Source organism: Diadema setosum, chromosome 19 (assembly GCF_964275005.1).
Source record: "Diadema setosum chromosome 19, eeDiaSeto1, whole genome shotgun sequence".
NCBI lineage: Eukaryota > Metazoa > Echinodermata > Echinoidea > Diadematoida > Diadematidae > Diadema > Diadema setosum.
Genome location: NC_092703.1, coordinates 34,902,483 through 34,918,906, shown reverse-complemented (window position 1 = coordinate 34,918,906; position 16,424 = coordinate 34,902,483). Strand labels below are relative to the sequence as shown.

The 16,424-nt window shown below is 38.5% G+C and overlaps 1 protein-coding gene across 1 annotated transcript; it reads left to right on the top strand.

The window, feature by feature from the left end:
• The first annotated feature begins 2,968 nt into the window (after positions 1-2,968).
• Positions 2,969-16,202, top strand: LOC140242470 (organic cation transporter protein-like). The gene is made up of 11 exons (XM_072322204.1): positions 2,969-3,121; positions 7,630-7,893; positions 8,350-8,453; positions 9,699-9,853; positions 10,760-10,928; positions 11,761-11,899; positions 12,119-12,210; positions 12,671-12,879; positions 14,012-14,120; positions 15,245-15,454; positions 15,995-16,202. Exons 1-11 carry the CDS (start codon positions 2,969-2,971, stop codon positions 16,200-16,202), a joined length of 1,812 nt encoding a protein of 603 aa, XP_072178305.1.
• Positions 16,203-16,424: the final 222 nt, after the last annotated feature.

The following is a 16,424-nucleotide window of genomic DNA, read 5'->3' as shown; positions in this document are numbered from 1 at the left end:
ATACCAAATGGATAATACATGTCATGGATCACTTTACCTTTACCTTATTTTCTAATTATCTATCCAGAACAACCTTTTAAAGGCATAATTTACCATTTGCAGATGAAACAAAAACCCAGCATTAGTGCTTTGAAATATTTCTAAAATGTGAGTTAGGGATAGAAACAACCACAGTAAAAATTTGAATCCGTATAATCGATGTTAAGTGTTGTTAAATACACAAAATGTGAACAATAGTTATAATAAAAATGTTTCCAAAATAAACCGTCTACAGTTACGGTTTATTGAGAAAAACACTGATATCTCCTTATATTTCAGGCTCTATTGCAAAAATCTTATATGGTAGGATGTTTTGTGATACAACTGACCTACACATATGCATCAAATGTGATATCTTGAACATTTTTGAAATCACTGCTCCCAAAGGTAAACTGGACCTTTAAGAAAGATTTCATATTTTGCAGTCTGAACTCCAATTCTGTCCATTCTGCCGACGACGCTCCACCGAATCTCGTACTTAGTAACTTAGCAGTCAGTGTGAGCAGCCAGCGGTGGAGCTATTAACACATCATGTTTAACGGTAAATCCTACAATGCGAAATCCGAGACAACCTTCAGTACATGGTTAACAAATATTTGTCCAATTCTTATCTAACCTTCGATACCCAGCTCAAACAAGAGGAACAAAAAGAAATTATTCCACTAGCCATCTTCAACTAGATAGTTATACAGCAGGTTTATCATAATATCTGAAAGACGCGTTACCTTATCAAAAGTATAACCTTTATAACGCAGTAAAGTGAAACAGTTTACAACCAACGCGAATGTTCTCAGGAAGATATGACTCAATAAAATGATAAACATTAAGTAGGATCTGCTTATAAAGTGGACTTTAAATAGTGGCACTTCTTTCAATCGAAAGGGGAGGCTGAAAATGTGTCAACTAAGCCTTCCAGACAATTCTTGAAGTCAACCCTATATCAACTTTTGATCTTCTATTCGAGGACCAGACACAATGCATTAACAGAAAGCGAAAGTTAGTAAGCAAATAATCAACTTTTGTGAAGGTGATGGGACAAACTATCACTTCCGAGGCGATCCGGATCTAGCTTTGTTTTCGAAGCGAAGCAGCTGAGGAAAGATTGCGTACATATACCAGACATGCCAGATACAAGTAAAGATGTTCAAATTCATGAAGTTCTTCCGTCGAGATGTTTTCATTGCAACTGATTGACAAAGTGCCCTACATCGACGTAAATAAGCACTAAATTGATCAGTGTTTAGGAGTGGCCATGATAAAAAAAAAAAAAAAAATCATGGGCGTACCTACTCGAGCAGGATTCGAACCTCCGACCTTCTGATCACCGGACAGGCGTCATCTCCACAAGACCACCGAGATTGATCAGTGTTTAGTAGTAGCCATGATAACCCCCCCCCCCCCCAATAATTCAGTGCTTATTTACGTCGGTGTAGGGCAATTTGTCAATCAGTTGCAATGAAAACATCTCGCCGGAAGAATATCATGAATTTAAATAATTACGCAGTACTCGCTGCATGCTGCAAGGATTAGAACCAACACCTTATACTGTCGGGCGAAAGCTTGGTGGTCTAGTGGAGCTGACGCCTGTCCGGTGATCAGGAGGTCGTAGGTTCGAATCCTGCTCGAGTATATGTACGCCTATGATTTTTTTTTTATCATGGCTACTTCTTAACACTGATTGTACGTTGATGTGGGGCAATTTGTCAATCAGTTGCAAGTAAAGATGATTCTGAAGATAACGTTAAACTATTATAGGGAAGTCCCTCTTTCTCCTTATTCAGTTTGTCCTAAAAAATACAATGGCTTAAACAATCAAAGACGAGAGAACTATTATTTTCATAATAAATTCTACATTCTCGAAGTCATAATCTAGCAGCCATCACAAAACTCAAGTAAAGCTAAATTCATATTGCTTTGCATATCTTCTCCAACTGTATAGATACGAAAGAAAACACTTATATGAATCAATTTGAATGATAGATAAATGAAATGGCGATAAGAATAGAATTGCATAAAATGAACACCTTGATGACCTTGTAAGCAGATTGGGAAAGAGCTCTGTTTAATTCTACAGAAAGATTTTCATTCTGCAAAACGATAAGTAAAACAAGAAATAAGACGTTGTCAGAACAAGAAAATCAATTTTCATCATAACCATCGCTTTTGTTTTGTTTTCCTATTCGAAAGAGAATCTACGATAATAACCCCGCCCCCTTTAGTAAACACACTCAACCAATGATAGAGAAGCACCAGTTTATATGGTCACTTTTATTGTACAAACTCGAGTGAGAGAAAACACACTCATACACACACACACACACGCACACACACACACACACGCACACACACACACACATACACATACACACACACACAAAGAAAAAACTCTATCGAAGATTAAAAACATTAAATAACGCTCGATGGTACAAGATTAGGCGAAAGCAATAATTCTTGCGGGCAAGGTAAGAATACATCAAGAGTTTGATGCAAACAAAAGATATAAGTGGCACAAATCTCCGAGTGCTGTAGTTGTTCAAAACCACTTCACAATATTGTACGACTCCGCCAAAAGACAGCGGATGGTATAAATTTCTCCTCGTCCGATACCGGCAGGTTGACAATTTTCTTATCTATTACATGACGTTTTGTTATATACTCTGGTGCGTACAACAAATTGTTGTCATGCATCTTCTCTGATATCTCACCTATTTATATCGTCTTTTTTTTTTTTTGAAGTTACACCCAGATTCTGAGTTAAAAAAAAAAAGAAGAAAAGAAACCAGCGTATCTCGTATGCGAAATTGGTGCGGATTCTTGTCAAGTAGATTTTCATCTCCCCATCATTCGGTGAGAAGCACTACTCTGCGACGGGACATCGAGCCTTGTTACTCTTGGATTGGACAGACTCTACTCGACATCGGAGTCAACCATGATTAACTTGGATGATATCCTGAAAGATGTCGGTGAATTCGGGCCGTACCAGAAGCGCGTATTCGCCCTCGTATGCACTATGGTCTTCAGTAACTCTTGGATGTCGATGATTACGGTCTTCCTCGCAGCTTCAATGGACCACTGGTGTAAAGTACGTATAAACCAAATCCCTTATACTGCTTCCCTGAAATGCCTCCTTGGTAATGTAACAGTATCTAAAATTTTGCTTTTATGAAACAAGAGCTGACGCTTTAGACATGTTTAAAGCCATTATTTACCATTTGCACATTACAGAAAAAATAACAGCTTTAATGCTTCAAAACGGTTCTACATGTCGGTTCGGGACAGAAACAAACAATATAAATAAAAAAGATAATCAGTACAATCAAAGTTAAGTTAATCAGTATGATTAGTGTTAAGTTTTGTTAAATATAAAACATGTGAACAACAGTTTTTATCGAAATCGCTTGTCGTAAACCTTCTACAGTTACGGCTTATTGAAAAAAAAAATAGTGATATCTCCTTTTAATTTGGGGGGCTTTATCGTTTATTGCGAAATTCTTACATGGTATAGGATATTTTTTTATACAACTGGACTACACATATGCTTCAAATGTAATAAGTCGAATGTTTTAATCACTGCTTCCAATTATAAACAGTGGCTTTTAACAGAACGTTACTACATCCCAGCGATACAAAAACGAGTAAATCGATATAATAGACATTTCAATCGTTGTAGCAGTCTTTTCACAGCGTGAGAAAGCAAAATATCTTTCATTTCATTGTTATTTCATTTCATCTTTTATTTCCACAACTTATACAACTCCGAAAAAAGAATGGAAAATACAAAAAGATAAAGATTGTAACTAACACCAAGACAAAACAATACATAACATAACAAAACAAAAACTATTGATATCCATAGTAGCATCAATAATTGGTCAATCAAAAGAAGTCACCAATGCACATATTTTACGATATGTTCTCCATGTTTTCTCTTGAACATATAGTATTGAATGAAGACATTATTAATATCATCTGGAAGACCATTCCACATATGAGGGCCGATCGATCTTATTGTGGATCGCGAAAACTCTTACTTTAAGTTGGTTAATCTATAATCATTTAGTTACCAAATGTACATAGGGTTGTCTTGGTGGTAAATAAAGGGATCGATTCTAGGTCATTGCAAAGGGGCTGATTGATTAATACTAAGGAAACTCAATACTGCATGACGTGAGTGGTAATAAACCGTTTTCTTTGTCATTTACGGCCTTGTAAAAAACAGGGCGTTTTGTTTGAAGTTCAAGATGAGCGGATCTTTGATTATATTTTCTGGAAGGATTTCAGCAATCTGGCCCTCTCATCACGTGGGTTTTCCTATCACCATCATTACTATTTTTACGACCGATTTATTAAATAGTGAGATAAGTATAACTTGTATACGATTGGTAAGCAGCCATAATTATGTGTTATTATTCTTTGAAGAGACCGGCGTTTTCCATCATCCCAAGTCGGTTGGTTCTCTCATAGGAAATGATCGTGATGATTATGACTAATGAGCTTAAATTTCACATCAATTATTCATGTTGATATGTCATTATGTCATATATTCTTCAAAGATGCAATACGTTTGTAGCATATCTTTTATGAAAAGGATGATAAGGACAATTTTCTACACGAGTAATGATACTCTGCGGAATTCAAAACTTCCTTACTACCATTTTCCCGTCTTAGCTCCACATCTTTTGATTTTCAATGAATAGGAACAGGTGTGATCCATAACGCCTTTGATGACGAAATGACAAGTAATGGTTTGTCAAATTTTCGACAAAGTCTACACAATACACGAAATGTCAATGATTCAGAGATACAGAAGTGTAATTTCTCATGACATGTTTTATATTTTTCATGTATAGGCCTGCATACTTAAAGGGAACTGCCGGACAAGGACTTTGCTTGCTTCGCTTTATAACAGATAACCCCCTCATAAACATATATCTCAACTATGTTCATTTCAAACATTCGTACCGACTCCACAAAGGACGACATTATTTGTCATGTTTGTACACACTTTTCCCGGCTTGACGCTCTCTGATAACCAATATCGATACTTAACTCGATGCAATCGATGAAACACAGAGCGATGCGATAACGCCAGCCCCTGAATACATGTATTACTAATAGTCGCAACCATCGCGCGTGCGTGCGTGATGATGCTGCACGACTATACAGGAAATGCTTTAAATAATGGTTTATTGTTAACACCACACCAGGGGTAGTATTTGATAAACCGCTTAAACACGTTTAATTCAACAAATCTTGGCAGTTTGCTCATTTTCCCGTTAAGACAACATTCTTAGACGATCTCGGTATTACTCCAAAAATTAGGGGTTGCGAATGCATTTTAATTCAGAGTTTATTGAATACTGAACCAGGACAATACATGCCGTAAACATGCGTTCATGCGGCTGTTGCTTTACTTTTCTATACGTTACTTGGATTTTTCTTCCCAAAAATTTATATCTAAGCTATGGTGTAGGTATTACATTGATTTGTCTTTTAACAAAAGTAGATAAACAAAGGTCTTCCTTATAGCCCAGTGGTCCCCTTTAAAATAGCTTCCACAACATCAGTCGCTTTGAAAATTAAAATGGAAGTAGCGTCATATTTTTCAACGATTCTGGAAAGATTTTGATAGTTATCATTTCGTAAAGAGAAATATTTAAGTGTGTTACATATTTAATCCTACAAGCTTGATTCACTGAGTAAACTGCTTATAGCGTATAGGACAATCAAATCATCTAAGCAACTGTTATATATAAATATTTTGTTCTACGCGAGATAATCATTAAAGCCCCCGTTCCACTATGCCGTTCTCGCTACGATTTGACAATTTTCTCAGGTCGGGTAGAATCGGGTAAAACCTGAGCCGATCTGGACACAGTACGATGTTAGAACGCTCTCTGCAGTTACGACTACCAAGTGCTTGCTACGCTCTTACTACGATGATCGGGAATTAGACATTGCGATCTCTGCCGCTGCCGGTACGCTTTAGAACGATGTAGCTACGCTGTTAGTGCGATGTTGCCGTTGTTATCCGATCAATGCACGCTGTATCTACGCTCTGAACGATCTATACGATCTTATCACGCTGTTACCCCGTTCAGAGAGTTGAAAAGTGCCCGATGTGCCCCGATGTACCCCGATTCGACTGTGGGTCAGCAGTCAGTCAACTTATTAGCATGCAGAACCGAAGAAATATACTGTGGAACTCGAAGATTCATTCTTCTTTTTTTACTTTTGATTTTCAATTCTCACTACTCTTTCTTCATCAGCGAGCCCGTGCTTCTGTGCCTCCAGTGCCCTGGTTATGACCCACCATTTCCCTCTCCTCTCCCCTCTTCCCCCCCCCCCCTTGTCCACGTCGGACTTACTACCTTCTTCACTACTATATCTTTCTATCCTCTCATCAATTTTTTCCTTACAAGAGAGCCGCCATGTGTTTGTTAATGTGCGTCCGTATGTGTGCATGTATGTGTGTATTACTCTGTCTGTCTTTTTTTTTTTTTTTTTTTGCTACCGCTTAGGATAATTAATTGTTGTTGCTGTTTTTTGCAATTATATATTTTTCTCTATGAGGGGACTGCATGCTAATACTACAAGCTCTGCTTTCTAGCAGTCCCCTCCATTTCCAGCAATATTTTGTATGCATTTACCACAGTGACGTAACGGTTATTTGTATCTCTGTTGATAATTTGCCTGTATCTCTTTTACAATGTTATTCTGTTCATCGCATTGTGGTACTGATTTCATGACGTCTGTGTATATGAGCGTTTCTTAGTATTCTTTATTATTTGTTTGTTGGAAGTGAAATAAATCAACTTGAACTTGAACTTGAAGAGCCTCCTCAACTCACGGTTCTTTTGCAGCAATGCATTGTATAAAAAAAGACGTGCTGATTTTTCAAAGGATTTTTCTTGATGTCCTTGCTTTTATAGTCCGTCTTCCTCCAGTTGTAGATTATTTCATATTCTTCAGAATTCCACTATGTCCTCTTCTTCCTCCTCTTTCAGCATCACGTGCAGTCTCTCTTTCTTCGCCTTTTGGGTAGCTGCTTCGCTGCTTTCTTCTCTTCTTTTTCTTCATCTCTTCTTCTTCTTCGAAAATTACAGCTAAATTTACTTCGCGTTCTTGTGCCGATGTTACTACACTCAGAAAGACCTTGTTACGCTCATCCCGCTGCGTTTACGCCGTCATTACGCTCTCCCCGCTGCGTTTACGCTGTCACTACGCTCTCCCCGCTTGCCGTACGATTAAAAATATGTCAATTTTGATCGGGGAGATCGGGAAGAAATTTTGAACCGGTTCAAAATTTCTTCCCGATCTGAAAAACTGCTCGCTCCAACCCCGACCTCCACACGCTGCTGCTACGCTTTTGCCGCTCTCTCCCGATCTGCTAGATCGGGACAGATCGGGGTCCAAATCGTGATAGTGGAACGGGGGCTTAAGTTACTATTTTGTTTTAATGATTGTTCAAACACGTTATTCAAAGGACTGTTACTATTTTGCAAAACTCGCAATCATTGTTTATGTCATAGACATTAACAAGAAGCGGAAAATGTATATTTTATTATCGACCCACTCGTCTATGTACAGGTAGCTTCATGGGAAGACTTTGACTGCAGTGCGTACGACTTGGACGCAGAGACGTGTAAGGAGGAGATGAAGGTGGCTAGCATCCCGGCAAACTACAGCGCAGATGGTCAGCTCGTTTACGAACAGTGTCAGATGTTCAATGTGTCTGGAGTTCCCTTCACACCACACATCGATCCAACCAACTATAACTCCCGTCCATACATACCTTGTCCAGATGGCTGGGTCTATGATACATCGCAGTATAAATCATCCATTGTCTCGGAGGTATTCTTATAACAAATCACATTTTATTCAATTTTCGGAAGAATGAACCTCATTTCATTTTCGGATTAACGAACCTTATTTTGTTCTTGGACTAACTAACCTTCGGAATAACTAACCTTCGGAATAACGCCCCAAATGTTCGAATTTACGAAGGTTCCCTTTTTCATTTTCGGATTGACGAGAAGCATTGCCAAGTATAGGAAATGTGTGTGTTTCGGAATAATGATCATCTCCCGAAATGATTATGATACTGATGATAGTGATATATGAGTGTCTGCATTATAATCATTATTATCAGTATTAATCGTGGTCATTATCATTATTGTTGTCACTGTCATCATTCTTCTTACTTTTCATATACTGCTGTCGTTACTTATATGGTCGACAAACATCTCGAAAAATGTGAAGAACTGGTGAAGGCAATAATTGTGAGTCAGTTTCTTTTGTGTATCTTAGTTTGACCTGGTGTGTGGTTCAGAAGACCTGACAGACGTATCCCAATCAGTGTTTTACGGCGGTTATCTGGCTGGATCAATCATATTTGGCACTTTAGGAGATCTGTAAGTAAACACCCAGATCGAACTTTATATACATAATGTATTATCTCCCATCTGTTTAGTGCAAAATCATCATTTCCGGTTCGTAATCAACAAGCCATGACATTTAACAGAATGAAAATAGCCACACGTTTAAATGCGATGAAACATTTACTATAGCAAGACAATAATGGTCCAAGTACAGAAATTATGCAACCAACAATCACAATGAAATCGATAAAAATAATCTCTCGGTCTTGAAATCGTCTGCAAGGGAAATAATGTCAAGCATATAATTCTAAATATTGCCGTCTGCATCACAGAGAGCTTAGATAGGGCAATAAATATGGACTGCGATCATCTTTTATTATCATATCATAATATGAAATACAGAAGAGATTAATCCTATAATCAAATTGTTAGTTGAGAGCTTACTCAAGGCATATATTTTTTGCCTATTATACGTAATTTTGCTTGTGACCGGTCACATGTGAAGTATAACGCAGGGGCAGGGGAACGTTGTTGTTTTTTTTTTTTTTTTTTGGGGGGGGGGTGAAGGGGTCTGCGGGAAAATGGGGTAGAGGTCAAGGATCAATACACATTAATAATACACCAACTCCCTTCCCTTTGATGAAAAGAATCATCTGACCGAACTTTCGGATCTAACGTCAGATCTAAGTTAGATGTAGATTTAGTAACATTGGGACTTTGAGATGAGAGTAGTTTATCAAACGACAAGGATCTGCTTCATCATTCCTATCAAACGAATAGTACACACCATTAGGGGTCATCCCACGAGACTTACGCCCACGAGTCATACAGCCCACGGGCCATAAGACTCATGAGCTCTATTCTAGGCAAATAAGGCCCACAAGTTCGACATTAAGCAAAACAGGCCCACGAGTTCGACACTGAGTTAAAAGACCCACGAGCTGACATTGCATCGCAGTACCTATATGGTCTTGTGGGCTTTGTTTGGCTACATAGTGTCGGACTCATGGACCCTATTTGATTAGTGTCGAACTCATGGGCTGTATTTGTGGGCTGTATAACTCGTGGACTGTATAACTCGCGGGTGTAGAACTCATGGCGTGTACTCTTGTTTGGGCATTAATATAATTACTGACACTCTCATCTTAGAAATGGTCCAAACACCAACGGATATCGCCACGGATGTGTTAGACTGTTCCAAAATTTCCTTGTGTGATGGGTATAATTTCTGCTAATGCCCTTACTGATGTGTACTATTTGTATCAAAATGTTACATAGGATCGGTCGCTGGAAGACTTTGATGCTATGTCACATCATTCGTCTGATCACTGGAGTGGCCATGGCATTCTCACCCAGCTGGTGGGTCTTCACCGTCATTCGATTCTTCCAGGGCGTTGCCTCCATCTCTACTTTTATCATCACATTTATCATCGGTGAGTGGCAAATGAAGCATCCTAGTCGCATTGACGAATCATCACAATCAATAGCCCCCCCCCACACATTAAAACAATGAACAAAATGAATTATATTTTCGAAAAACGATTACGCAACTAATGAAAAAGTCAAAAGCCTAATGATATCACTGGAGGTATATAAAAAAGTAAAGACGATAGAATAATGTAACGACACAAATACAACGAAGATGTCGATGCACGGATGTTAACAAAACTATAATTACAACAGTAACAATGAAAACAGAAGAAGGAATAAAAGGAGATAACTTATTACCATTTTACAAACTTGCCTCATTTAATCTCGAGTCTGAATGATGTATGCTCATCACAATCTCCCGTCCGCTTTACGTGAAAGTGCGGGTTGCCCTGTATGCAAAGTGGATCGGTAAGTGTATGGGTTTGTATGGTATACTAAGTAGTTTGCAGGTAGAGAATCAGATTACCACATATTGTTTGTGAGTCATGTCATTAGCAAGGAGTAAATGGATTAGAAACAGCCACTGAGCACAGCCTATCTGAATGGTGTGTGAAGGAATACTTGTTATAAGTACTCCACGAACAAGACAGATAAGAGAGAAAGTTGATATACTGCCATGGCTGCGAGTAAGAGCGCGTGCAACCTGGTCGGTTGACACCTGCGCCGAGTGAGGCGGAAGTAACTGGTAGATTTGTTAGCGTGGTAATCACAGCTATCACTTCAAGCATTTTAATATTTCCAGGATAGTCATAAGATGCATGTGGATTACATCTCATAACCTCGTCCTTTTCCTTGTTTGTTTGTGTGTTTTTTTTTGGGGGGGGGGAGGGAGGTGCATGTTTCATGTTTCTTTAGTTTGTTTCGTCGAGAGTCGTTTGGTAATGAATTGTTTCTCCTGTTCTCTGCAGGCACTGAGTTTGTTGGTCCGTCTAAGAGGAGTCTGGTGGGGCTTCTCTTCAACGTACCCTTCTCCTTCGGCTACATGACTCTGGCTCTCATTGCATACTTCATTCCTTACTGGAAGACGTTGGAACTCGTAGTTACCAGTGCGGCTGTCTTCTATATTGCCATCATGTTGTAAGACAATATCCTACTGTCTCACGCCTCCTCTCCACCCCTCCTTTCCTAAGCATAAAGACACACACACACAAAAAAAAAAAAACACTAAGCAGATATTGTTAATGTTGTGTACTGTATTATGTTGTATATTGATCGATAAAGTGTTTCCATTAATAATAAAATGATCCATAAAAATGTTTGTAAGACAATAGCTTAATATTTCAAGTCTTCTTTCGTCTCTGTTTTTATAATGTATTCATTTAGTTTCCATGGACTTGTCGAAATGAAAAAAATTTGTGCTCTCGGTGGTTTATAACAGTCAGTCTGCTTAGCTACGATGAAAATAATATTGATCATAGTATTATTTATGATTATAAATTATAACGACAAAAATGAAAATGATAATAGCAATAACAGTCAGATATGTACGGCTGTACATAAAGGCAGATAGACAGAAAGATAGATAGATAGATAGATAGATAGATGATAGATAGATAGATAGATAGATAGATAGATAGATAGAAGATAGATAAGTAGATAGATAGATAGATAGATAGATAGATAGATAGATAGATCAGTGTAGATAGATAGATAGATAGAAGATAGATAGATAGAATATAGATAGATAGATAGATAGATAGATAGATAGATAGATAGAAGATAGATTGATTGATTGATGAAAGAAGACCAGCTTCGATGATTTCATTAACTTGATATGTCTGTCTAGACTGGTATAATGCCAAGTCAACCAATGAAGCAGCTATCTGAATCTTTTTGTTTTCATAATTTTTTCATTCATGTGACATACCATGCTTCCAAGCATTTTACCCTATGTCCACTCTCTCAACAGCCTTCTACCGGAGTCTGTCCGATGGCAGATCTCTGTCCGGAAGTACGATAAGGCGGAAGTCACACTAGCCAAGATCGCCCGGGCGAACAAGAAGCCCGTACCCGATAGGTTCATTTCCGAAGAAGACATCAAGAAGTTGGTAAGATTCTTAGATCTCACATTTACATCTGCTAGAACATGTCCATTCTGTGTCGAGAATATATTCATCTCTCCATGATAAATATTTGACATCTTACAGATATTTAGACTCTCTCAGTCAAACTGTTAAAATCATGTTCCGCTTAATATCTGCAAATATTCAATGAAGCTAAAAAAAAAAAGATATGACTTATTATTTGATCTTTCCTTACTTATATAGGAAGAGGCTCCCAAAGAAAGACCAAAGACTGGATTTGACCTTTTTCGAACTCCTCGTATGAGGATTCGAACCATCAACCTGATTTTCCTCTGGTATGTATCCCTGCGATGTTATTTAGAGTATTTAAAGATACACTTGTACAATGATTATTATGATATGATCTTCCATTCCATTGACTTGGAGGTAAATACAATGCAATATATAGATAAAGTATTAAGTCTGTGTCTTAGAATAGTTCAAATAGACATGGTCATAATAACAACTCCTCTCACACCTCACAGATCTTTAACCTCACTATTCAAATCACTGATATGAATATACGTGTTTACAGTAGCAGGAATGACTTGGATGAGAGGTGGATTTAGTCACAGAATACAGAGAATGATTTAGGCCCTATCAAACTTTAGGAATACAAGAAATAGAAAAATAATCAACAGTATAAAACAATAACGAATAAGATGTCTAGTTTAACCCAAGCACATAAGCAATGCAATGATTCTTATAACTTCTTTTATATTTGCGACCTTCCCGATGTGACTCATACGTCACAAGGATGGTGAATTCTTTGGTATATCATGGATTGTCACTGAACACGTCCAACCTCGGTGTCAATGACTACGTGGCCTTCGCAGTGTCTGGGGCAGTCGAGACGCCAGCTTACATCTTAGCCTCATTCCTCGTCGATATCATTGGCCGGAAGTACAGCCTTGCCAGCTTCCTATTGTCGGGCGGGGTTGCCTGTCTATGCACATCGTTTATCCGTGAGTCGAAGGGCCCCCTCCCCCATCTCTATATATCTTTCTGTCCCCCCCCCCCCCCCCCTCTCTACCTGCCTCTTTCTTTATTTCTCTTTGGTCAAATAAAATGAAAAGTAGAAATTTTAATCCAATCAGGCCTTGCCAATCCATTTTAGATGTCGCCAGTTAAAATAACTCATCAAAGACATTCACATTTCTAAAGACAATGTTTGGTGAAATATTTGCATTGATTTATGGAATGTGTACGTATGAACACTTACTCTGATGTGTTTTATAGAGAAGCTATAATGCTAAAGACCGTTTACTCGTTTTGTCCCAAGAAATGCAGCCTCTTGGTTTTAGCAAGGAGGTTTTATACATTGGAGTTCCAACTGGCTGTGATTATTCAAACAGTTGTCAGATTTCAATTGATGTACAAAGGAATTCCACAGGTGCACTTGTGCCTTTGACGATCGATGTTCCTTGCCCCCGTCTTGCTTAGCGTTCTGAAGATTAATTTTGAACGTTTTCATAATTTTGGCCATATTTTGCTTATCTATTTATCAAATGAAATGAAATTTCAATTAATGATAAAGCATGTAAAACAAAAGACATTTCCGTCCAGAAAATGTAAATCTGAGCTGTATCATGTGAAAATGTTTACAACTGTACCATCCTGGAAAGCTGGTTTTATCACTTTTCCGCTTAGTTTCCACAAATGAGACTAATATGGAATAATCTTCAAGTATAATTCTTTATTGATAGATATATCAGATTAGTGCCCGCATATGCCCAGTCGAGTAATTTTCGTCTTCATTTCAGCATTTTTTGCTCAATTTCTATTCGCGCATCCTCATGTCTGTACCACCTACCTTTTATAAGAATGGATAGCGAAAAGTAATTACCATCACAAAGAAATATCTTCCTTTGAAAGTGGCTAGTGATTATGCAATGAGACACGAGTCAATTGTCTTCCTATCCGCGCGGCAGATCCTGTTTTGCACATGCTTCAAATATTTTTGAGCGGCGGCTTCGAACATCTAGCAAAGGAAATAAGACGGTTGTGACTCCATTCTCTAGAACCTCCTTGGTTTTAGAGACACCGTGAAATGGAGTTAATTTTCTTGTTTTCTTCACGTTATTACTCGAACTACAGCTCCTGGGGTGGCCCTCACGGTAGTGGCTATGATTGGTAAATTTGGCATCGCAGCATCCTTCGGTACCACATATCTCTTCACAGCAGAACTCTTCCCTACTGATGTTAGGTTAGGATCTTTTCTTGTTGTTGTTGTTGTTGTTGTTGTTGTTGTTGTTGATGTTGTTGTTGTTGTTGTTGTTGTTATCACGTGACACAGAACTACACTCAAAGAAAGCTAAAGGTTGTTGACATCAGTTCTTCTATTCCTCTAGCTATTTATACCCCTTGACCTTCCTCTTGACTTCTACACGTTGGCTCTAAAAAGTTATCTTGCATGACCCGAGTAGTTATATATACATCCATGATGAACTTAGTGTACACATCAGCCAATACATGGTTAAGCAAACATGACGTCTTGTATTGTATAGTTGACAGTGACTAATGCGTACAATAAATTTCTTATTTTTAGCGTTTATCTACAATGTTTTATGACACTTCATGAAAGGTTTGTCGTAAAAGTAATCATGCTGCAGTGAATTTCACCTCCCCCTTCGATTATCCCAGTTTTGAGAGAGGGGTCACTGCCACGTGGACCTTGATATTTCTCTTAATCATGTGGCATAGTGGATAAGACTCCCGACTCCCGATCGGAGGACTCGAGTTCGAATCCCGTTCAGTGCTTACGTCCTTGGACAAGATATTTTTACCCACTATGTCCCTCTCGACTCAGGTGTATAAATGGGTACCTGTCAACTCTGGGGTAATAATGATGGCAGGGCCCTCTGGTATAGAGCAGTGGCAACACTGAAGAGGCTACCCTGGATAAATAAGACCTTATTATTATAATTATCATCATCATAATTATCCAAGGTGCCCTCTGTTACCCCTAATTGCCAGCCCACTACACCTCCTGCAGTGATATCCTACGGCATCATGGTTGAATACAGCGACATAGTTGAAAAGAGCAGGAGCAGTTTAATCAACGTTAGAGGATAAGAATATTTGCTGGTTTTCAATATTTGATTCAACACTTCATGGAAAGAGTGAATTAGATATCAAGATTCCATTTGTCATGAAGGCGAAATGACAGATTAAAAAGTGTATGTCGTTAAAAGTGTTTCTCTTTACCCCCCCCCCCCATCACCTGTATGTTTCTCGCTGTCGCTGCCACTGTCTATGTTTTTATTCTTATTGTCACTGTCTATGTTTTTATTCTTATTCACATCATGCTATCTCCCTGTGTCTGTCCAGGGGTGCGGCTATCGGCACCTGTTCGATGTTTTCCCGAGTGGCAGGCATCATCGCCCCCCTCATCCTGACTCTAGATAAGATTTGGCAACCTCTACCTCTCGTGATCTACGGAGCCTCGTCCGTGGCAGCAGGACTCCTCTCATTCTTCTACCCAGAAACCCGGGGAAGGCAGCTCCCAGTCACCATGGAAGAAGCCGAAAATTTCAGAAGGTAACAGACTAAAATCCAGTGGGGATTTCTCGTGTGTGTGTGTGTGTGTGTGTTTTTGTGTGTGTGATCTTCTCTTAGTACTTTTCATAATTATGTTTTCATCCTCAAAAATATCTTTTCACTTTTTGATTACCATCACTATTGATCAATATAATCATTACTTTTTTATTTTGTTATAATTGTTATTATTATTTTTATTGTTATCATTATTATTATTACTATCATTTCTTATACCATATCACTACCATTACTATATAATCATCATTATTTCAATCATCTTCATTGTCATTATCATTGATATCATCTTCAGCGGCGACGTAATTACATTGCTAATGGTACTGATAATATCAAACTGTCATACTACCATAACTACGGTTGCTTCTACAAATTGCTGTGTTTGTTGCACTGCTGGTAATTTCTTTTTACTGCCACATTACAATATTTTTGATTATTGTGAAATCAAATTATGGTTAATATTATCTTTAGAAATCGATAATTTTGTCTGTGTGTTTATTTGTTTGTTTGTTTGTTATTTTCCAGGAGGCAGCCCAGTGATGGTTCGGAGACCAAAGAGAAATACGCGGCAGACGACTGTGATAATGTCGAAGATACAAAGGAAATCACCAAAGAAAAGAAAGGGGCGTTACCTTCAACTGACTTCACCAATCCTGTCTTTACCATTTCAGACGAACTTGCACTATCCACTCCTGGTACATACACTCAGATTGATCTCGACGCATCCAAATAACGGCTCCAGACTCGCGATCGAAATAATCATTGATGCCCATTATATACAACTGTACTGCCAAACAGTGGCGTAACTACGGGGGGCATGGGGGGGGGGGGGGCACGTGCCCCCCCCCCCCCCAATCCGCTGGTAAAAAAAAAAAAACAAAAAAAAAAACTATGTACCAAAATGGTAATTCAAGGGCTAGTATAAACTGCTTTTGAAATCGACATGAAAGGGTGA

What these genes read in the sequence shown, in the direction of transcription:
- LOC140242470 (XM_072322204.1), top strand. Translation starts at nt 2,969, where the DNA reads ATGATTAACTTGGATGATATCCTGAAAGATGTCGGTGAATTCGGGCCG. An exon ending in CAATGGACCACTGGTGTAAA is followed by an intron (nt 3,122 to 7,629) that starts GTACGTATAAAC and finishes GTCTATGTACAG; the next exon opens with GTAGCTTCATGGGAAGACTT. An exon ending in GAAGCCGAAAATTTCAGAAG is followed by an intron (nt 15,455 to 15,994) that starts GTAACAGACTAA and finishes GTTATTTTCCAG; the next exon opens with GAGGCAGCCCAGTGATGGTT.